The sequence below is a fragment of the Nycticebus coucang genome, chromosome 1, assembly GCF_027406575.1.
Source record: "Nycticebus coucang isolate mNycCou1 chromosome 1, mNycCou1.pri, whole genome shotgun sequence".
NCBI classification, from domain to species: Eukaryota; Metazoa; Chordata; class Mammalia; order Primates; family Lorisidae; genus Nycticebus; species Nycticebus coucang.
The window spans coordinates 77,333,069-77,357,180 of NC_069780.1; the positions used below are offsets into that span (position 1 = coordinate 77,333,069).

Genomic DNA, 24,112 nt, shown 5'->3' on the forward strand with positions numbered 1-24,112 from the left:
TAGGCCATTTGCTATTGCTCATTTGGAAGCTTATCCCTCGCTGTTTGTCAGGGATTTTCAAAGGCAAAGGCACTCAACCAAGCTTCTGGAATGACTGGGTGTAATTAACCCTTCCTGAAGGTAGAGTGTTGGATAAGATGACCTCTCCAGTCTAGGAGAAGAAAAGGCAAAGAAAATGAAGAAGGAGTTCCCAGAGAGGATGCCTTGCTCCTGGATCCTATGGCTCTCCCAACTTATCATTCATATCCTTACCTGCTGGAAAATCATGAAGAGCAATGGCATGAGGAGTGCTGCTGTCTACAGCCTTCTGAGCGCAGCTTGGATCCTTCTGGGGAAAACAGGGTTGTGAATGAAGTGTGCAGGATAGATGGGGGATTTATTAATCACTCTGAGACCAATTTTTTCCTCTCATTAGAGTCCTCTTGACACAATTACATTATGAGTTCAAGATGCAAACTGCACAGTTGAGCCAAACAACGGAATCATTATCAAGTTGAACAAGAATATGTCCTTGCCGAGGGAAGACAAAAATAACTCTTAATTATAACATCCTGTATCAGGTTTTGTTTCGTTTTTGTTTTCGTTTTAACTGAGAAAGTAAAGCAAAAGGGAACTGCTTAACTTCTTTTTTTTTTTTTGAGACATAGCCTCAAGCTGTCACCCTAGGTAGAGAGCTGTGGCATCACAGCTCACGGCAACCTCCAACTCCTGGGCTCAAGGATTCTCCTTCCTCCACCTCCCAAGTAGCTGGGATTACAGGAGCCTGTCACAACACCCAGCTATTTTTTGGTTGCAGCCATCATTGTTGTTTGGCGGGCTTGGGCTGGATTTGAACCTGCCAGCTCAGGTATATGTGGCTGGCGCCTTAGCTGCTTGAGCCACCAGCGCTGAGCCAGCTTAACTTTGTTTTTAAACAGTGCCTACCATACCCTGAAGTAATGGTTTGGCCTGTTTCCTTTAGAGGGTAGTTTTTTTCCTTAAACTTTTGATCAGGACTAAACCTTAAGAACGAAGGCTTAAAAATAGGATTTTTATTGGGATAGGAGAAGAAAGAAGTTCGGAGACTTATGTTCTTGCCTTTTCTAATGAAAAGAGTTAATGACTTTCCACAGAAGTATAATTCACAAAAAGTAAAATCTATTTCATTTACTACCACTTAGCTGAATGCTTTCTCTAATTTGAAAACAATGCTACCTCCCATGCCTGGCCTGCATTTTGTATTTAATCTGAATGGCTTCTTCAACAGTAATTCTAGATAAATTAGCAAGAAGAATCTAATAGTCTTTATGTCTTTTGCCTAGCCAGTTGCCAAGATTGACTAAAGAAGTAGGAGGACTTTTTCTTGCTGACAACCAGTTGTTATTATTAGTTTCTTCCTATGATCAATTCTTCATGAAGAGACAGGCTTACCTACATCATCATCATTGTCAAATTCAACTAAAGGATATTATTTGGTGTCATAACTTAAAATTCTTTAACACTGGTGAAATAAATAAAGGCAGATTTTTGTGCCCCTTCCAGTCTCTTCACCTCCTCCAGCAACTCTTGTCCCCTTAGAGATCTGACACTTCTGCACCTCTGCCCTTCCCCTGGTCACGCTGCACTGGTTGGTCAGACTACGCTTTCTCCTTTTCCACCATGCTGTACTTTCGTTCCAAGTTTTTCTGAGTCTCGCCTGCTCTTTTAACCATAAGGGACCCACAAAACCAAATAGTATTCTCTCAAGTGAGATGAATTGAAATAGAATGTTAAGTCAAGATGGTAATGGCTAATGCAGCTTATTATTCATGTATTAGCTTAACAAGGTAAGGCAAACATTTATCTCATGGATTGCTGAACACTTTTCTCAACATAAATGACCAATATGGAATTTCAGAAAAGAAACTATGAGATATTTTAGGTCTGGAGTGGCTTTTAAAAATTGTTATGTACCTAATTTACTATATGTATATACATGTATGATTTTAATTTTTTTCCAATTAGTATCTGTGGAGAAAAAAGAATGACTATTCAATAAATGGTATTAGGCTTAATGGCTATCCCTTTGGAAAAAGTGACGTCTGAGACCTAACTCACACTAAACACAAACATGAATTTCTAAACGAATCAGAAATCTAAACACAACCAAACCTGGGAGGGAGAGGCTGATAATTTATGCCTCCCAATTCGTTTCCCTTCTCTGCTTTCCACGTATGGATATCCTTGGCAATGCTGCTCAGGAAGCTGAGTTGGCAGGTAAAGTGCAAGAGGAACAGGACAGACGGGGTGCAGTGGCTCACACATGTGATCCGATCACTTTGGGAAGTGGAGTGGGAGGCCAGGAGTTCAAGATCAGCCTGAGCAAGGATGTGATGCCCATCTCTAACTAAAAATAGAACAATTAGCAGGGCGTTGTGGCAGGTACCTATAATCTCAAGCCACTTTGGAAGGGTGAGGCAGGAGGAAAGCCTGAACCCAGGAGTGTGAGGTTACTGTGAGCTATGACGACTCCATGGCACTCCACCCAGGGCAAAAGAGACCATGTCTCAAAACAATGACGACAACAACAACAACATAGAGGAACAGGCTGGATAGGATTACCCAGAGGGGTCAGTACAATTCAACCACACCATTAGGGTACATATTTTGTAGGTAAATCTAATATAGTTCAAAAATCTTTTCTAATATGATTACGATTGCTAACACAAATGGTTTATTTTTATCTTTATTTTTTTAGAGACAGAGTCTCACTTTGTCGCCCTCGGTACTGTGGTGTCACAGCTCACAGTGACCTCCAGCTCTTGGGCTTAGGAGATTCTCTTCCTCAGTCTCCCGAGTAGCTGGGACTACAGGCGCCCACCACAACACATGGCTATTTTTTTGTTGCAGTTTGGCCGGAGCTGGGTTTAAACCCGCCACCCTCGGTATATGCAGCTGGCACCCTACTCACTGAGCCACAGGTGCCGCCCTAACACAGATGGTTTTACAATAATAAGAATAGCTAATATTTATTGTTCATTTGCTGTGTGCTGCTCACTGTGTTACATGCACTAACTAGTTCACTTAATTTGTTAAATATCCTTTAGATATAATTCACATGTAAAAAAATTCACCCATTTAAAGTGTATATTGTTTAAGTATATTCACAGAATTGTACAATCACCACAATCCAAGTGTAGAACATTTATATTGCCCCCAAAAGAAATTCCCTACCCTTTAGGAGCCACTAAAGGCAACCACTAATCTACCTTGTGTCTCTATGGACGTGCCTATTCTGGTACAAATGGAATCATAGAGAATGTCAGCTCTAAAGTCAACTTTGTGAGGCGTTATACTTATTTCACACATTAAAACATGAAGTTTAGATGGAGCACAGTGGCTCATGCCTATAATCCTAGTACTCTGGGAGGTAAAGGAGGGAGGATTACTTGAGACCAAAAGTTGAAGATCAGCCTAGCAAGAGCAAGACTGTCTCTACCAAAAACAGAAAAATTACCTGTGCATGGTGGCGGGCGCCTGTAGTCCTAGCTACTCAGGAGGCTGTGGAAGGAGAATCCCTTGAGCCCAGGAGTTTGAGGTTGCTGTGAGCTATGACTGTGCCACTGGCGCTTTACCCAGGCAACAGAGCAAAATTCAGTCTTAATCTCTCATCCTCACCCTACCTAAGGTGGTGGTGGAAAGGGAACTGAAACCCAGGGTCGGGGCTGTCAACCACACACTAGGCAACAACCTCTCTTACTCTTCCCATTAACTGACAGATTCAACTACAACTAGATTATGTTTGTATTTTCTGTTTACCAAGTTAGGGGAAAACATAACACATTTTCAGAGATATTTACCTTAAAACTAGGCTTTCAAATAGGCAAATTTTATTTTTCTAAAAAATGTAATGATCACCATGAACCCAGAAGCATAAAGGAGGATTCACTTCATTATCACCAATAGTTGGCCATCAGAGGCCAGCTTTCTGCACATCTACAGCACAAGATGAGAAGGTGATATTTAAAGTAGAAAAAATTTTGGACTATTATAAAAGAATAATTTCTAATTTTCTTTGGCTTCTATTTTACACAAAAGACAGATTTTTGGCAGTATAACTCCCACTGTTACTAGCAGTGTGTGCTGAAAGAGGAAGGACAGCTATGACAGAAAATGTTACATCAAAACACAGAGAAAATGAGTAATGGAAGAACTTTCCCTGTGTGAACTAAAATTAGAATTTTCACATGCCAGCTGCAACTCGCTTAACATCTATCTTCACTTCTCCAAAATAGAAACTTACAGTTTCTTACCAAACTTCAAGAGATTAACTGCTTTCTAAGAAGAAAAAACATGGACTAGATTATGAAAACTAGGATAAAAGGCAAACCAAATACTTTTACTTCGGTTGAATAATTGATGGGTATTTTTCTATTTGCCACATTAACTAACAGATAGTGAAAATTTAACTGGGTAATTTAAGAAGCACTTTTAAAAATATACCTCCTACAGCATTTTTCTTTCTCTCTCAATTTTTTTTTGTTTGTTTGTTTTTGTTTTTGAGACGGTGTTTGCTATATCCAGGATGGTCTCAGACTCCTGGCCTCAAGCAATCCTCCCACCTCAGCTGTGCAAACTGGGATTATAGTCATGAGCCACCATACCAGTTCAATAGCATTTTTCTCACACAACAAATGACCTTCCATAATCATTGTTTTTTCTCAGGTTCCACAAATTTGTTTGGCTTAAATTGTGACTTGAGGTTGTTGGGTTACATTTAATTGTTTTCTGAGCTATAATCAGAGAAATGAAGTTAACATTAAGCTTAAATCTTAAAGGGGTGTGCTTTTTTTTTTTTTTTTTGTGGGGTGCGGTGGCTCAGGCTATAATCCCAGCACTCTGGAAGTCCAGGAAGGGTGGAACGCTTGAGCTCAGGATTTCAAGACCAGCCTGAGCAAGAGTGAGACTCTGTCGCTACTAAAAACAGAAAAAATTAGCTGGGCATTGTAGCAGGTGCCTCCTGCTGGGCATCATAGCAGGTAGTAGTCCCAGCTACTCAGAAGGCTGAGACAGGAGGATCTCTTGAACTCAGACAGGAATCTGAGGTTTTGTTAGCAAGGCTGACACCATGGCACTCTAGCCTGGGCAACAGAGTGAGACTATATCTCAGAAAAAAGGGCAGGGGGAGTGCTTTTTAATGTCAGACATCCATTCTGCTAGAAAGCTAATCTCTGGCACTTGGGTAAACATGTTTTATCTTTAAAAAACAAGCAGCTCTCACAGTTGAAAATAAATGAGTGTTCTAGTTGCTTCAAGTCAGCACAATATGAAGATGGGAAAATACACAGAAGTCACTCTGGGTATCAAAGTCATTAGTAGGGCAGTAGCACATTTCTTAAAAGTAATTTATTTAAAAAATGGAATAACATACTAATGTAATTTTTACCCTGGTTGAAATAAATGTGCTAATAAAAACCTGAGGATGAGATATAATTAATAGTTCTATGAAATGTGCTGCCATATGTGATATGAGGGCTGTACAAAATTAATTCCTTACGTTTGGTCTGCTTCTAAGATGTTCATCAAGTGGAGTAATAATCTTCATCTGAGACAGGTGAACTCTGCCAGTATCTTCTCCCTTTTGGCATTCCAAGTAATTATTTTCTGCCTGCTTTAGCATCACAAGTACATCCCCACGCTGTAAGGTACAATACCACTCTCTGAAGCAATTATTATTTAATAAAACATTATTACTTCTTTCACATTTTAATATTTGGAGCATAAAGCATTTAATAATGTGTAATAGTAGTGACAGAGGCCAGTGATTATCTACATTAGTCTGTAAAGACAGAGCTCTTTTTTACCTTACAAGAGAGATCCCCGGGGTTTTTTGAGACAATGTCTTCCTTGGCAATTCCATGAGGCACAGACAGCTTAAATGTAAACCAATAAAAGGATTATTCACAATCAAATCACCTCCTCCTAAGGTGCCAATCATTTAAGATTTGGTGTGTGTCCCTAAAGTGCAATTTCTCCAGCTGTTAAACTCTTTTCTGGCTTCTTCCCGCTCTAGATCTAGTGAGGCCTGCCATTTCTTCTGGATACTAAAAACTCTTGGGATTGGAGATGAGCCCCCAAAACTACCAGCACTGAATGTGGCCTACAAGTTCCCTTTAACAACATCAACCAGGAAGTTCCATTCTACAGGGCAAGGTCCACCAAGAACCCTGGGGGTCTGAAGGACAGATATTTAGTACGTGACCTCACGGCTGACAAGGCACTGAAGTCTTTCATTCAGGGTTCTCACTGTGGTTGCCTTCTGAAGGCTCATTGGTAATCAGAGCCCTCCATCTACTACCTGACTGCTTCCATTTACCTTGAATCTCACCATCCAGAGTCTCTCTCATACCAAGTGTCTATTTAAAGCCATTTCACAGCCTGACCTCAGAAACTTCCTGGTCCACTTAGCTCTGTCTGATCTCAGAATGGATTTTACATCTGAAACTCACTTGGGCCAGGGGCCTCTGTTCCCTGCTCTGGTAAATTTTAGCTGATGAGTGAAGGTCAGAGGGTCTGTACAATATAAAAGGCACACCAGGGAAATGCAATCACACAAGCTCGCTTCTAACATGGGGATGGAGACTGCCTTGGATCACCCAGAAGCAAAGATGCCAAGTGTAAGGGTGTGGCCCTGAAAGGCTGCATTGGGTGGTGCTGCTTTCCAGAATCTCTGTCAGAGTCTGCAAGTCTCCAGTGTACCCAAATTCCTGGCATGCAATTTAACGGTAAGGAAAAAGTGGAAAAAATGGGGGATTTAAGGAATTACTTCATAATGAGACATACTATGCTAAATATACCACCATTTTGAAGGCATTAATGTCTTTTAGCTTTTAAAATTCTTTTTGACATCATACAAGTATTCTAAGCACCTTAAGCACAATCTGGTTCTCCCTTAACATAGAACGGTTAAATCAGGGAGAGACTACAACTCGTGACATTATTTTCATCATTTGGCATAGTGATTAGAAGCCAGGGGTCAGAGCCAGTAGACCTGTGCTCACATCTTGATCCCCAAAATTGTGTCTTATCTTCAGCCTCTGTACAATGGTGATAAAATAATATCTGCCTCACAAGGTAGGTGTGAGGAATAAGGGAGTTATTTAATATATATAAACTGCTTTGAACAAAACCTGGCTTATAATTAATACTCAATACACATCAGCCACTGTTTTTATTTATTTATCAAGTAACCTATCCCAAAGAACACCCATGGGTTTCAGTAATTAGAATTTCATCAGTTTAAATGAATATGAATATACTACTTCCTTCTTAACTGCCTTTACCTTCTCTAAGGAGGATTTTTTGAAAACCCCGAATGGCTTAAGAAAGAAAAACTTCTAACTCAATGATAGATAAAAACAAAATAAAATTACTAATTGTTGTTCTTATCAGGAGGTACTCTGTCATACAATTGTTTAAAAAGTGCAAGCAGTCCTGATTTCCTTATCATTTTTTTTTTTTTGTTTAGATTTGTTCAGGTTAACTTGACCAAAGAAGAGAGCAGATCAACTTTGTTTCTAAACTGTGGGAAATAGAGACAAAGGTTTAGGTCATTTGATGAGAAAAACATTCAAAGAGAAAAAAATTAATACCTTAACTATGTTGATTATTGACGCAAACTGGTAAATATTAAATGGACCATTATAATTAGGTCTACACAAGGAGAAAATGAGGGAATAACCACCCATTGGAATAAGAACTTTCTTTCTGCTTCATTTTAAATTTTATTCAGTGTGCAAAGTAGCCTTGAGATATAAACCGTGATTTGATTATTACACACTGTATCAAAACATCACAGGTTCCCTATCAATGTATACAACTATTATGTTCTCACGATAATTGAAAATTAAAAAAAGAGGCCAGGTTCACACCTATAATCCTAGCACTCTAGGAGGCCGAAGATGATTGCTGAGGTCAGTAGTTCTAGAAAAACCCAAGCAAGATTGAGGCCCCACCTCTGCCAAAAACAGAAAAGGTTGGCTGGGCATTGTGCTGCATGCCTGTGGTCCCAGCTACTCGGCAGGCTGAGGCAGGAGGATCACTTAAACCCAGGAGTTTGAGGTTGCTGTAAGCCATGATGATGCCACAACACTCTATCCAGGGCAACAGAATAAGACGCTGTCTCAGAAATATATACATACATAAATAAATAAATGAAAAGAAGGTATAAACCAAACCATATCAAGATATAGATGATATATATATTCAAAGATGTGATCTGTCAGAGTTACTCCTATTGGCATAACCTACTAGGTCAGATTTTTCAGAGTTCCTTTTCGGTCAAGACAGACAGCAAGTTATAATACGTGCCTGCCTTGCTTCCTCTTTCCTTACATTTCTCCTAATAATAAAGCTCAACTTTGAAGACCCAGGCTTTATTTTTACTTATCTAAAGCATTCTTAGGGACAAGGGACAATTGTTTCACCATCATTTTCTAAGGAGTCTTATACATACTTTAGGACAAGTCTCTTGACCACAAACATTTTTAAAAGTCAAATTTACCATGTATTTACTGTACAGAGGGTGTCCAGGTTTGGGGCGAGGGGGTAGCACTGGATCTTGATTTTTAAAGACTTGGCTCTTGGTTTTTGAGAGTCCAGATGCTAAGTGACTTTTTTTTTTCTGAAGATCCATGTCAGAAGAGGACCGATTAAAAGGCAGTTTTTTATTTGATATTCTGGTCGCAGAAATCCTGGGGGGAGGTGGTCTCCCAGGGGGCACCTTGGGAGGAGGCTGTTGAGCTGGAATGGTTTTTCCATTTACAGGTCTGAAAATCAATGTAGTAGCCATGAGTCAGCATTTTGCTTAGTATTAGATTCTGTTCTGTCCTCTTACAGGCACAGACACACACACACACACACACACACACACACACACACACACACACACACCTTTCAGTAACACAATTTACTAAAACACGCAAGGTATGCTATTTTTGAGTAAACGACCACTGCATTAAACATTGTGCTATTAGAGGAAATGCCACGATGTTCCAGCTTCCTCTTATCTTGCACTAGAGATTCATTAGTTCAAGACAAACAAGCATTTACTATCATGAGCTCTCTAAGGCTCCATTTGCTCTTAAATATACCATGACTATTGCAGGGAGCTAAGCACTTTCTAGTAACGTCTGAGATGAAAGCTTATAATAAGATGTTAGGTGTATGTGCAAGGGTCTTGCACATGATTAGAAAAGAAACATCAAAATCCTCCAATATTCATGTTATAGGAATTACTATTCAAACACTGATTTAGAGTAATATCAACAAAGCCAGTTCTGACAATCAGATAGGACAATGGTACTTTCAAAGCCTTACCTTAATCCCAACAAAAGAAATAAGTTTTTAACGTAGTAATGTCTTCTGCTAGCATTATGGCCTTCTGCTAGCATTATGGCCTTTTGTTCTACAACCTTGGGAACTCAGGACGTAGGTCACTTCTAAGCTCACAAAGCCTACCTCTCTCGGAAATGCCAAAACCAGGAGGCTTGTCTCTCTTTGCTGTGAGAGGGTGTGTGTGTATCCCAGAAGTGGAGTTGTTTTAAGTTCGGAAAGGAGTCTTACTCATTTGTTTCAGGAAAAGTAATAGAGATCCACGTTTGTGCTCTATGAGCTTTTATTTATTTATTTTTGCTCTATCAGTTTTTAGACTGTGTTAAAATAGGAGCAGAGATTTTTACAGCCTCCTGTCAGAAGCAAACTGTGGGCCAGCGGCCAGGCTGAATTCGTGACATTATTGTATCTCTAAAAGAAGATCTAGGGCCAACAACACTCAGTCTTGGTGACAGAAAAGAATTCTGGGTCTTTGAGTTAGTTTTTCTCTAACTTTTCACACACTTACTTACCTTGGTGGCAACCTTGGGGGTCCTCGCATAACACTCTGTACATGACCAGTGTGGGTGGATTCCTGAAAGTATCAGAGAATGCTTCTTAGTTAATCTGAAACAAGAGCTTGTCAAGAGAAATTCTGGACAACTTTTTGGATGGGTCTATAAATGGAAATGTAGCTGAGTTATAGAAAGTGGCTTAAAAGATTTCAGTCTTAATAATATTAACTCACTCCTACAAAAATTATCTATGTCCTAATACATGTGAAAACACTGACCGGAAGAAACCAAGGGATCTCCCGTTGTGGACCACAGGCTATACACCCAGTAGATTCATGAGACATTAGGGATGATGTTTAAATCATGACAGGCAGCATGGTAACAATTTAAGCAGGTACTAAAGGGAATTAAAAAATATATAGTCTTTATTCATCCCATGATCACACATAAGAAATGTAGTGCTTCTAAGTTTAAACACATAATACATGAGGTGGCTATTAGTTTGTTTCCTTTTATCTGATCACTGGATGGTTTCAACATTTTTCAGTGGGTTTTGATCTACAAGGAGGTGGGAACATAGAAGTTTAAGGAATGGCCTGAAAGGAAGAGCAGTAAGGTGGAATAAAATGGTCCAAGACGCCTAAGCCCAAGAACTGGAGGGTGCTGTGAGCTGTGTGACTCATGGAGGGCGATAAAGTGAGACTCTGTCTCTATAAAAAAAAAAAAAAAAAGGGTCCCAGAAAGAAGAGAGCTTATGCCACTCTAGTAAAGGGGTGGGGATGGGGTAAGAAGAGTTTTACAGCAAGGCGGGAAAGAGTAAAGGGGAATAACGTGAAAAATAAAACGCATGTATAGTTGGAATGTGTTATCCCTTCAGTAGATGAGAGAAATCGGAAGTGTAAAATTATGGGAAGATTTCTGTAGGAAAAGGATTCAAACTATGTCGTTTAAGTAGGTTTCTGTACATATGACAGCCCAAGACTAGGAAATGAGTATAACACATGGAAAATACTTTCAGATCTTCTGTTGAGTGAGAAGTTAAAGGATCTCAAAGCTAAAAATTCAGTTGTTTTTTTGGGGGGATTGAGGGCCAAATTCTTCTAATTCTGATTTTTTTTTTAACCTTTCCTATTTTCTAAGTTCCCAACACTGACACCCAGGAAATAGTATTTCTCCAAGACCTCACAAGGGTACAACAATGCTAGTTCTTTAAAATCACACTGCCTCATTTTTGGTAAAGGAAGTTTTTTTTTTTTTTTGTAGAGACAGAGTCTCACTTTATGGCCCTTGGTAGAGTGCTGTGGCGTCACACGGCTCACAGCAACCTCCAACTCCTGGGCTTAAGCGATTCTCTTGCCTCAGCCTCCCGAGTAGCTGGGACTACAGGCGCCCGCCACAACGCCCGGCTATTTTTTGATTGCAGTTCAGCCGGAGCCGGGTTGGAACCGGCCACCATCGGTATATGGGGCCGGCGCCTTACCGACTGAGCCACAGGTGCCGCCCGTAAAGGAAGTTTTATAATAGTCTGGGAATCTCTGGGCTAATTCAGACTGCTTTTTTACTCCTTCTTACATTATGAACAAGCTAAAACTCACTTTAATGATTTTTATTTTTTTTAATTTTAATATTTCTTTTTTTTTTTTTTGAGGCAGAGTCTCACTATGTTGCCCTTGTTAGAGTGCTGTGGCATCACAGCTCTCACAGAAACCTCAAACTCTTGGGCTTAAGTGATTCTCTTGCCTCAGCCTCCCAGGTAGCTGGGACTTCTGGTGCCCACTGCAAAGCCTGGCTATTTTTCTTTTGGTTGCAGTTATCACTGCTGTTCAGCAGACCCAGGCCAGGCTTGAACCCGCCAGTTTCAGTGTATGTGGCCAGTGCCCTACTCACTGAGCTATGGGTACCGCCCACTTTCATGATTTTTAATTTATATTGAATACTGACAGCTTTTCCTTAAATACCAAATGATTAATTGCCAATAAATGAGATGATTTAAGCATGTTTCAATGTTTTAAAATCTAATTTTTAAAAACAAATTAAACTTGCCCTTAAAACTTGGTTTCACTAATGAGTTCAGTTAATGTAGTGAGGCAAGTCACCAGCTCATAAACTCTGTAATATTCCAGAATATCATCTATAAATATAGATTTATAGCTTTATAAATCTTTATAAATATACTGCTGCCTATATTTCTTCCTGACAAATAGTGCTATGATACTTTTAAAATGCACTCGTTTCTTTGGCCACCTTTAAAATATAATAAACAAACTCTAGCGAATAAAGAGAAACTTGTATTATTTTTCTCAGAACTATAGTTGTTGAATACCTTAATAATTAAGAAACGATTTAAAAAACATAGATGTATAAATTTGACATGGAAAGGTATAGATGATATACTGTATAAAATATATAGCATATGATCCAAAATTTGTATTAAATATTAGTTGCAGTTTACACTGGGTTGTGGTATTTTTATGGGAAATCTTTTTAATTTCTCAATTTTCTACAATGTGGAAATTTTAAATCAGCAAAAAAATAGTATATGCTAATTCTTGAGGGGTGTTAGGCACATCCATAAAGGCACTGCCATGTCTGATAGAATCCAAATAATTAGAAAAGGAGACGGTTTGTGCAGGAGCACAAACTGTCTTAGCGTTTGCTCACATCTGGGTTGGTGTCCAGGTTCTGCGGACAGACTTTGAAAGATTATTGATCAGGGATTTCCTCCTCTTTAGTACTCCGCTCATAACTTGAAGCCTCTCTGAATCTGCTTTTCACTAGTTTTTCTCTAGCTTTTACATCCCTGACCTTTGGCTTTTAATGTGTTTGGATAAACATTTTAGTTCCTGGAGAGGCTGGTTATCCTACTTGTACTGTCTCTGCAGATTCCATCTTTTCATTTATGTGCATTGGAATTATACTCTAATTTCAAAATGATTCCCCAGTTTTTTGCCATATTTCTCCCAAGACACATTCTTGTCTGTCTGAATAAACACCTGTGAGCAGCCTCTACAAATGTTTCTTCTTTCTCCAATAACTTGGACCACTTCTTACATCCAGAATTCAAGATCAGCCTCTTTCTTCCACCTACAGAACGTGTTTGTTCTTGGAAGCTTCAGCGCTGTATCTTTAATTCCTTTTGCATACTGTGCAGCAGCTCCGGACTCTCCTCCCCTAAGGGTTGGCAGTCTCCTGGGTATGTTTTGGAAGCCTTATGTTGGGAGACACTGTTTGCAAAGATCGTTTCTATCTCCCTGGTCACTACATTGGCGTAGTGTTCATCGACATCTTTAGTCTTTGTGAACTCTGGTCTAAAATTCATTAATGGTAATTCTCAAAAGGAATTTCTTAGGCATAGATCTGAGTTTTAGGACCTAAAAAATCTACACATGTGACTTCAGGCAATCATTTAACTTGTGGTCTGTTTTCTCACCCCTTTTTCCTTCAGACTCAGTTTGCTATTAATAGTATGCATTTATTTTCAGTCCAGTACAGAATGCTCTGACTCCCTCTATAAACAGTGCAGACAGGATTTCCCTCATGTTGTCCATGCGAGGTATGGACACAATGATAAATATAGTATCTTCCAGATGATTTATTTTAACTTCCTTTTCTTATTTTTCTAAAATATGGGAGTTCCTTGTGGACTGATTCACGTTAAATATAATAATACCTAGTATTTCAATAGAGCTTTATAGTTTACAAGGTCCATCTTATCACTTAGAAAATAGTATGATTACTTACTCGTCACTCTCTCACTCCTTTTTATAAAACAGGAGAAGCCAGTAGTCTTCTCAAACAACCTTTCCTCTATGAAAATTTGGGATTTTCCTGTTCAACAATGGGATGCTAAAGGCCCTACTATCATATCTCTTTTGGGCTTTCTTGATCCAGTTTTAATAAAAATTTATTACTAAGTACTTTGAAAATCCAAAATCCATCACTAAATGTTAACTCATTCTTCAGGAAAATCTCATTAATTTGATATTGGCTAATTTAATTTAATGTCTCCTTCAAAGAAATTTTTTTTCACTAGATGATTGAGTTTGCCTGTAGAATAAGTATACGTAGTGTACAATGTAAAACTATTACAAGATTTGAACTGAAAATTTGGTTCAAAGACTTTAAGAATAGATTTCTGTTAAAGTAAGCCTAAAAGATCATCTACCCATATGGAAAGTTAAAAAAATATATAAGGGAATAGTACTGAGGTTGAAATAAAAAAGCATATAAACAAAAAATTCTTTGACTACCATCTTAACAAGTACATAGAAAGATATTATATTTTAAAATTTACAAAATAAATTTTTTTCTTAAATTTCAGATTAAAAAATTCTTATGGTAATTACCTTAAAAAGTCTGTCACTTATTGGGTATTTTAAACAAAAACTGACAATTTGACTACATTTATTCCTACAAATACTTACAGTTTTTTAGAGATTTTTAATAACAACCTCATTATTAGTGTCATTTAAAAGGCAATGTCATTACATCGGCATAGGATAAATTATTTTATAATGAAGTACAAATGAATTGGACTAATCTCTCTATAAGAACTTTTCAAATATAGTAAAATTTTTTAGGTCCTAAAACTCGAATCTCCTAAGAAATTCCTTTTGAGAATTACAATATTTTCACATTAAATAAGTACATGATTTCTAATAAAGGTTTTTTTTTTAATCTAACCAGGAATAAAATAAGTTAGATATCAGCTAAGAATTTAAAATTACTGTGTAGCTCAGTCTTTAATCTAATGCAACTTATAATGACTATTTACCAAGTTTCTAGCTCTGTCAACATTAGTGAGTTTTCCAGATACCATACTGTGAGTGTTTCCAATGGGTTTTTCAGCAGGGAGAGGAGGTGGGCTTTGTGGATCCTCATGTAAACCTGGAAAAAATGGCATTAATTAAGGACTAATTTCTAGTCTTTAGAATTCCAAAAGATAAAACGATTGCTGCTTGGTTTCTTAGAAAAGTGGCTATCATAACAAAGCTACACAAAGAATACACAACTAAGCAAATGAGAAAGAGCTCCCAGAAAACCTCAGAAAGTTGATGTGTTAGTTGGCATTAGTTAATTTTACTATATATTTTGCAGAGAGTGAGAATAATACTGAATAAATATGACAGCAACCAGCACTTTCTGAGAACCTTCTATGTGCTAGGCATTAATTTAGGCACTATATGTATATACTTTTCTCCAACCAACATTTACATGTTAGATTTGTCCAGTCCACTAGCTAGTAGTCATATATGGCAATTTAAACTTAAATATGAATTAAATTAAAATGTCAATTCCTCAGTTGTACTAGCCATATTTCAAGTACTCAACATCCACCCAGGGCTACTGGCTACCAATACAGAATTGGAACATTTCTATCTTAGCGTAAAGTTCTACTAGACAGCACTGCACTAGATGATAGCCTACCTAGTTTACAGATGAAGAAACTGAAGCTAACAAGAAAATAAATAAGCTACCCAAGGTATCAAAGCTGGTAATTATCAGATCCAGGGTTTTGAACCCCAAAGCTCATTCTAATAAAGAATTCTGCCTCTTGGCCTAGTGCCGTGGCTCACGCCTATAATCCTAGCACTCCAGGAGGCTGAAGGGAGAGGACTGTTTGAGGCCAGCAGTTATAGATAAACCTAAGCAAGACTGAGACCCCACCTCTGCCAAAAATAGAAAAAGTTGGCTGGGCATGGTGCTGCATTCCTATAGTCCCAGCTACTCAGGAGGCTAAGGCAGGAAGATCACTTGAGCCCAAGTGTTTGAGGTTTTACGTGAGCTGTGATGATGCCACTGCACTCTACCTTTTGAGACCCTTTCTCAAAAAAAAAAAAAAAAAAAAAAGCTGGGTGTGGTGGCTCTCTGGCTCACCTATAATCCTAGCATTCTTGGAGGCCGAGGTGGATGGATCCCTTGACCTTAGCAATTCAAGACCCCTTCTCTACTAAAAACAGAAAAAAAAAAAACATTTAGCCAGATGTTGTGAGTACCTGAAGTCCCAGGTACTTGGGAAGCTGAGGCAAGAGGATTGCTTGAGCCCAAGAGTTTAAGGTTGTTGTCAGCTAGGATGACATCCCATGACACTCTATCCAGGGGGACAGAGTAAGACCCTGTCTAAAAAAGAAGGATGCTCCTTCTTCATAGGTGGTGTATCCCACCCAAAATATGTAATTACATGTATTTTCTAATTCATTAGCTCCAGATTAATGAACTTAATTACCCTCAATTAAACAAACAATATCATTATATTCAAACCACATCTTTATCTCAGTGATAGTGTACAACCAACTTATTTTTAAAAGAAGAAAACAAAGATGACCAGATTTAATTTGTGACAGCAAATTAAAATCTACGCACAAAAAAATACTTGGAGAGAGGATGACTGTAACATACTGAAGGAGGCTAAAGCCAGCTGTCTTTTATATTGTTCAGTTTAGGCACTGAAAGGAGATGGGTATTCTTTTTTTCAAATGAACATCCTCTACATTCACTTCACATGAAAAACCTGAAACAAGAGGATGATTTGTCAGGTTTCTGTTTTACACAAGAAAACATTTTGAAAGGGAGGAAGATACCGAGGCCAGCTACTAGGAAAACAGTGATTTTGAGACAGGCAAGCTTTCTTAGTGAGAGGCAGGGCTACTCTGGGAATTAAGACGTACACAAGACTATCCAACTCAGTCACCAGGTTGAAGACTTTCTCTGTGCTGCAATTTCCTTATTCTTACAAAGAAATGATGAATCATTTAGGATATAATATTACTGTGACAATATTTAAGGGCACAAAGGGTCTCAGTCTTGCTTAGGTTTATCTAAGTATGAAAGTAGAGAGGAAACAGCCTACTGGCATAAAGGGAGAAAGATGTATGGGGGTGGGTGTATACGGGATGAGGGATGTGTAGGTAGATTTCCAACTTTAAATAGTGTAGTCAAGGAAGGTCTCACTGAGAAAGTGGCATTTGAGGAAATATCAGAAGGAATGGTGAGGGAGGGAGCCATGCAGATATCTGGGAAAAAGATGACCTGGTCAGAAGAAACAGGTCCTGAGAGAGAATGAGTTGACAAGTTCAAAGAAGACCAAGGATTTCTGTACCACAAAGCCAATCTCTTCTTCCCTTGCCCATTCCAAGTTCTTCAGATACCAAAAATCTCATTCTTTTTCCTCTACAACATATATGCATTGCTTAATAACTATTATAATAAAATTCTAGGGAACCTTTCTTTGTTTTTTTGAGACAGAGTTTTGCTCTGTAGAGTGCAGTGCAGGCAGAATGCAGTGATGTCATCATATCCCACAGCAACCTCAAAACTCTTGGGCTTGAGCAATCCTCCTGCCTCAGCCTCAGAGTAGCTGGGACTACAGGCAAGAGGCACCATGCCCAGCTAATTTTTTCTTGTTTGGTAGAGATGGGGTCTTGATCTTGTTCAGGCTGGCCTTGAACTGCTGACCTCAAGCAATCATCTTGCTCCGGCCTCCCACAGTGCTAGGATTACAGGTGTGAACCACTGTTCCTGGGAACTGGTTTTATATATACATAAATATCTATCTATTTATATATAAAAATTGATTTATATAGAAATATACAAATTGATAAAATACAAGAATATATATGTAAATAGAAATAACTCTCTAGAAATCATTTCAAATCTCTTACACCTAGCAGTACAGAGTCCAAATAATAGTTCCTAGAGGTTTTTCAGGAAAATAAAGATCCTTCCTCAGCATATGCTTTTCAGGATTTCAGAGTTACTAATCCAGTTTACAGGTATGCATAAAAAATAAACATGGCAGGCCTGAAATAAACTACCTATCTTTAGAAAAGCATGTTTATAAGATTGGTCCTTGGCTGGCATCTGATAACTTGGACTTTGGGATGATTCATTCCCAGAATTGATAAAATACAAGAATATAGTTTATGGGCAGTGCCTGTGGCTCAGTTGGTAAGGCGCCGGCCCCATATACCAAGGGTGGCGGGTTCAAACCCGACCTCGGCCAAACTGCAACCAAAAAATAGCCGGGCGTTGTGGCGGGTGCCTGTAGTCCCAGCTACTTGGGAGGCTGAGGCAAGAGAATCGCTTAAGCCCAGGAGTTGGAGGTTGCTGTGAGCTGTGTGAGGCCACGGCACTCTACCGAGGGCCATAAGTGAGACTGTCTCTACAAAAAAAAGAATATAGTTTATGCTGAACACCTGCTTTCCTTCTGGGAATCTGGAATTTTGTATATCAAAATTTCTAGGACTGCCTATGTGACCAACCCCCAGTAAAAACTCTGGGCTTGGAGTCTCTAATGAGCTTCCCTGGCTCACATTTTGCATATGTTATCACAACTAATTGCTGGAAGAATATAGTACATTCTGTGTGACTCTACCAGCAGAAGACTTTTGGAAATTTTTGCCTGATTTCCTCCAGACTTCACCCTATTTGACTTTTCCCCTTTGCTGTTTTTGCCTCACATATTATACTTTTGTAATAAATAATAGCCATGAATATAACTATAGGTTGAGTCCTCCTAGTGAATCATCAAACTGGGAGGTGATCTATGGAACACTGACAACAATAGAATAAATTTAAACATTTGTTTTAGCAAATCTGTATAAAAGCTGCATTACTTAAAATCCACATGAGCTCTGGCAATATCTGTCATTATATCTCACTGTGCCTGTTAAAACACAGAATAGATTTAGCTAGTAGCAACCAGGCAAACAACCCAGTGAGCTATGATTTTACTGATCTATAAGCTATATAACACCATCAAATGAAATATAGCACCTGTTCTAACATTAAAATATAAACTCTCAAGAAAAAAAGGAAAAATATAAAAAAAGAAAACAAAAATAAAGTAAAAAAAGAAAACAAAATCCTAAATACGATCTCCTAAGAAATTAAAACCCACCAGAATTTTGTACTCTTGACCTTTTCTCTCCTCTTCATAGCAACTCAATTCAACGTTCTCAGGACTTGGCTGAGAGCCCTAACAAAACCATCAAGAAAAGACTAAAACCAATCACGTCCTCTTGGATAGTACTTCACAGAAAAACCAACTGCCTAAAATAATGGGTGTACCTGTAGAAGAATCCTGAGAGCTATATGTGAAAGACCGGGACACTTGCTCTGCTGTTAGGAGGAATGAAGTAGGCAGATCTTTTGTTTGACAAAAGCAAGCACACATCTGGGCCACGGTTGCTAGGCATTGCAGGAATAAATGAAAGTAGAGGCCCAGGGAGAAAGCTGCTTGATCACTCCAAGCAATGCTCTGGAACCCACTGTGCGTCCATGCACACACTTCTGCCCACACATTTTAATAATCTGGGGACTAAAATAAATAGTTCTGGGCCCATTTGAGTTCTCCCTTACAATAAACATCAGATTTCCTTTTGAAGTACTTACTAAAGCTCATACAGAATTTCATTCATTGTACCACTAAAAAAATCAAGTAAGCAAAAAAAATCAAGGAAGTAAATTAAAATGTAATGTTACACTAGTTTAAAAATAATTTTTATACATTGTCAGACGTTTTTAGTTACTGCTCTTTATACAATTCACACACAGCCACACTAAGATTATGGTGACTTAAATAATATACCCCTGGATAGACATGATACACTTCTATTTGCTATTAGTTTGATTACTTTCCCACGAAATCTTTACCAGAGGCACTAACATGGGATACTACAATTGTTCTCAGTTTCATAGTCTCCCCTTATTCTTTCAGACTAAGATAATACTAAAGAAAACTGAAATTCAGACTTAATATAGCAATCCTCCAAAGAAAGATGGAAAACCAATTTGTTTTCAAGTGATCTTGACTATGAGTAATAATTGGCAGATAATACAAATTTAAAAAGGAGGCATTGATAAGTAGTATATATTTCTTTCAGTCTCTTGAGGAAGCAAATAAAGAGGACAAGAAGACACAGAAGTGCTTACATTTTCCTGGTTTGGCTGGAATTCGAATCACAGTAGGCTTCCTGGTGGGTGCTGGTTGAACTGCTCCTTCTTTTGTTGGTTCTGTTTTTGTGGGGAGCTGAAAGGGATCTAATGGAAAACATAGTTGATTTTGTATGTTTTAGTTAACACGGACTCAAACAAAAAAACCTCATTCATATTTTAAGAATCATATTTTTCATGCCCAAGGGAAAACTATTCATAGATAAATGGAATCTCAGTTTGCAGTGACAAAAACAAAGTTGGACCTCATAAAAGGAAATAACCTAGTGCTCTGTAAATAATTCATGCAGCTTTTCTTCTCTGATGAGAGCAATCCAAGATGATCTTAAATTATGTAGAAGCTATCTCTCAGGGGAGAGTAATTATTTCATAAGAGTCCACTGGAAAATGAGGGGCAATTGGAATGAGGAGACAATCTTTCCTGCATCGCGAAGCCCCTCAGACCCCACAGAAAAGGAAGACTCTCATTCTTTTTTTCCCCCATGCCTGCCCACCAATGGCCCTCATCCTTCCAGTGCCCTGCCTGGCACAGGGAAGGTACTCAGCACTCTGGAATTTACTAGTTTAGTAAAATTACACTTCAGTAACACAAAAACAAAAAACATTTTATTCCAGAAATAAAATACGTCATATCTCTTCAAATATTTAATTTTGGGGCAAGGCTGTATGACTCAGAATTTTTCCATCTTAACTGATTGATTTCATTTTATATTTACTTATTTACTTACTCAAGTCCTAGGCTCAAGCAATCCTCCCGCCTCAGTCTCCCTAGTAGCTGAGACTACAGGCAGCCCCCAGGCCTGGCTAATATTTTCTATTTTTAGTAGAGATGGGGATCATCTTGCTCAGGCTGGTCTCGAACTCCTGAGCTCAAGTAATCCTCCTGCCTTGGTCCCTCAGAGTGCTAGTATTACAGGTTTGAGCTACCACACCCAGTCTTAACTGATTTATTTTTAAATGGACAGTGTATGTTTAAGGAAAATATTTTAAACATAAGCAAAGATATAAATGTTTTCAATGAAAGAAACAGTCCTTTTCTTTAATGTAAATATTCATTTTAGTGGTTTGGAAAAATGACTACAACATTTTTAAAAAGATGGGAAACCTAAAAATAAATAATTAGCAAAAATAAAATGCTCTCCGAAATTCTGGGAAGATGGCCGACAGGTAGCAACCCTAGGAAGAGGCTCCTAAGCAGAGGAAGAAAAACTGGACGGAATCAGACTCTAGGAAGCCAAAGGTGGGGAGCTGAGCCAAGAAAGTTCGGCAAGCTGTAACTCCAAAGAAGAGCATTCAAGAAAACAAATTATAGGTACAAAGCCTATCGACTAGGATCCCAAAGCAGGAGGTCTGCCGCAAGCTATCTGCGAATGAGCAGAGAACAAAAGACCTCTCTCATTTTACCTCACTGGAGAGAGCCGCTAAACTCCAGGTCTCTTTCTTCAGAGAGGTCCCACTTATAAACCCAGACACCACCCCGCCAGTCATAAAATTGAACACATTATTTTCCCTCACAAGTCCAAACTACCAGTCCACCCTTTCCCCTCATGCATGGTGGTCTGAATTTCTGCCTCCTGCAGAGCACAGAGGGTTTGGTCTTGTCCTGAGAGATCTGGGCGTAGTGTGGACTGCCAACCATCAGGATGGAATCTGTGACTAACAGGGAAGAAAGATGGGGGAAGAAAGAGACATTTGGTGGGAGGAGGAGCAGTCCTCTGGTTATGACTATGCCCAGCCAGTGGTGGTGTTGACCCTCGGGTAGGGCTGTGTCTGGTAGGACAGAGTGCAGAACCCCTGGCTCTGACAGCACCCACAGCAGGAGAGTGGTTGCCCAGTGTGAAGTGAGTTCGACAGACAGGGCTGGTCCCAGCCCCTGCTGGGCGTGGACTGAGACCTGAGAGTAAGGGCAAGGTCCCTGATTCCAACAGAACACTGGAGCAGTGGCTTACTGGGTGTGAACCAAGACCCGAGGGCTACGGCATGGTTCCCTGTCTCCAGTGGGGCTGGTGAGTGGAGACTTACTGAGTGAGGACTGAGACCTGCAGGCAGAGTATGGTGCCCTGACTCTCACAGAGCCTGTGAACAGAGGCTTGCCAGGCAGTGGATTGAGACTGGCAGGTGGGGGCATGGTCTCCTGACTCCAACTCGTCTGGCAAGTAGAGGCTAGCTAGGTATGGACTGAGACTGGAGGGCAGGCCAGTGCCCTGACTCCAACAGAGCCTGTGAACAGAAGCTTGCCAGGCGGTGGACTGAGACTGGCAGGCGGGGGTGTGGTCCCTTGACTCCAACTGGTCTAGCAAGCAGAGGCTAGCTGGGTGTGGACTGAGACCGGTGGACCGGGGCGTGGCCCCTGGCTCCAGCTGGGCCTCTGAGCAGAGAAGCGGACATCAGTGTGGACTGAGACCTGTGGGTGGGGGTGTGGCCCCTGGTTCCAGCTGGGCCTGTGAGCAGAGAAGCAGATAATAGTGTGGACTGAGTCTGGAGGGCGGGAGTGTGGATCCCTGGCTCCAATTGTGCTGTTGGAGACCCTTGAATCCCTCTCTGTTGAGCAGGGTTTGCACTGCCTGAGACAATTTAATTGGAACTCATGTCTGGGGCTGTCCACTCAGGGAAATTCTGAGGTTGATCTTCGAAGTTCTATAGTGGAAAAGAACTGAAGGGTGGGGCCTGGGTGCTGCAGCTGTTTGTATCTCTTCACAGTCAAGATTTAAACCTAATACTGTGATTTCTTAGGATAGCGTAGAGGTTGGCTGATATCAAAACAGAGCTAGCTTGCACTATCTCACCAAGTAGGTGCTCAGAGTCTTCAGCCAAATCTCTGAAAGAGGTCTTTGTAAGATTGTGAGAGATAAGCCACAATTACAAAGCTTAGCGCTTTGGTAAGGGGCTATCTCTACTACCTGGGAACCCTTTTTTTTTTTTTTTTGGCCAGGGCTGGGTTTGAACCCACCACCTCTGGCATATGGGACCAGCGCCCTACTCCTTGAGCCACAGGCGCTGCCCGGAACCCCTTTTCAATCTCACGATTGAATCTCAATCTCATGATGCCAGTTCTAATAACCAAACAGTAGAACATAAACATGGTGTGGACCCAACAGAAAAACTCTGGCATCATGAATAACCAGAGTAGATCAATGCCCCCAAGAAATGACAAAGGAAATACAATGGAAGATGCCATGCATAGACAAATGGCAGCAATGTCAGAAATAGAATTCAGAATGTGGATTGCAAATAAGATAAACAGAATGGAAGAAAAGATAGAAATTGAATTCCAAGGAGTAGTTCTGAAGTTATCTCAAGAAATTAATGAATTCAAAGCCCAAGTCACCAAAGATATGGACACATAATGAGGAAAGAGATAGCAGAGTTCAAGGAAATGAAAAAGTTAGTTGAGGAGCTCCAAAATACAGCAGAATCCCTCAGTAATAGAGTTGACCAGGCAGAAGAAAGATCTCTGAAACTGAAGACAAAGCTTTTGAACATTCCCACTCAAAGAGGCAGACAAATGGAGAGCAAAAACTGATCATTCCCTGAAAGAGTTGTGGGATCACTCCAAAAAAGTCAAACATTTGTCTTATAGGAATTCCCAAAGGAGAAGAAGATGGTCCTAAAGATATAGATGCTCTACTCCAAGAGATTTTGGAGGAGAATTTCCCAAGCAATTGCAAGAGACACAGAACTTCAGATAGCAGTTTCAGAACCCCAGCAAGACTTAATCCCAATAAAGCATCTCCTAGACACATTGTGGTTAACTTTACCAAAGTTAAGATGAAGGAGAAAATTCTGCAAGCAGCCAGATGTAAGAAAAGCGTCACCTACAAAGGGAGAAGTATCAGAATGACTGCAGATCTCTCAGCCAAAACATTTCAAGCCAGAAGAAGATGGTCATCAACCTTTAGTCTCCTAAAACAAAACAACTTCCAGCCCAGGATCCGGTATCCAGCTAAACTGAGTTTCATCTGTGATAGAGAAATCAAATACTTTAATGACACAGGCATGTTGAAGAAATTTGCCATAACTAACCAGCTCTCTAGGATATCCTCAGACCCATCCTCCACAATGACCAGCACAATACTCTAACTCCAAAGTAAATGCACCCAGAAATTTTTGAACAAAACCCAACTTCCACAGTGGTGAAAGGATTAAAAATGTCCACTGGACATCTGAAAATTATGACACCCAAACACAACCAGGCTTATCAATTCTCTCAATTAATGTGAATGGTTTAAATTGTCCTCTAAAGAGGCACAGGCTGGCTGACTGGATACATAAACTCAGACCAGATATCTGTTGTACACAAGAATCTCACCTTA

General features: G+C 39.6%; 1 protein-coding gene across 15 annotated transcripts in view; it reads right to left on the minus strand.

Annotated features, from left to right (window-relative positions):
* Positions 1–24,112, minus strand: part of SH3D19 (SH3 domain containing 19) — a 193,607-nt gene that overhangs the window by 17,479 nt on the left and 152,016 nt on the right. For 8 of the 15 annotated variants that reach the window (XM_053582656.1, XM_053582675.1, XM_053582732.1 and 5 more), the window contains 7 exons: positions 19,779–19,886; positions 14,620–14,732; positions 9,864–9,925; positions 8,522–8,786; positions 5,823–5,891; positions 5,516–5,656; positions 253–328 (listed from right to left, as the gene is read on the minus strand). In XM_053582656.1, the coding sequence (XP_053438631.1) occupies positions 253–328; positions 5,516–5,656; positions 5,823–5,891; positions 8,522–8,786; positions 9,864–9,925; positions 14,620–14,732; positions 19,779–19,886 (834 nt within the window). The remainder of the gene's footprint in view (positions 1–252; positions 329–5,515; positions 5,657–5,822; positions 5,892–8,521; positions 8,787–9,863; positions 9,926–14,619; positions 14,733–19,778; positions 19,887–24,112) is intronic. The other 7 variants (XM_053582665.1, XM_053582695.1, XM_053582704.1 and 4 more) reach the window with 4 other exon arrangements.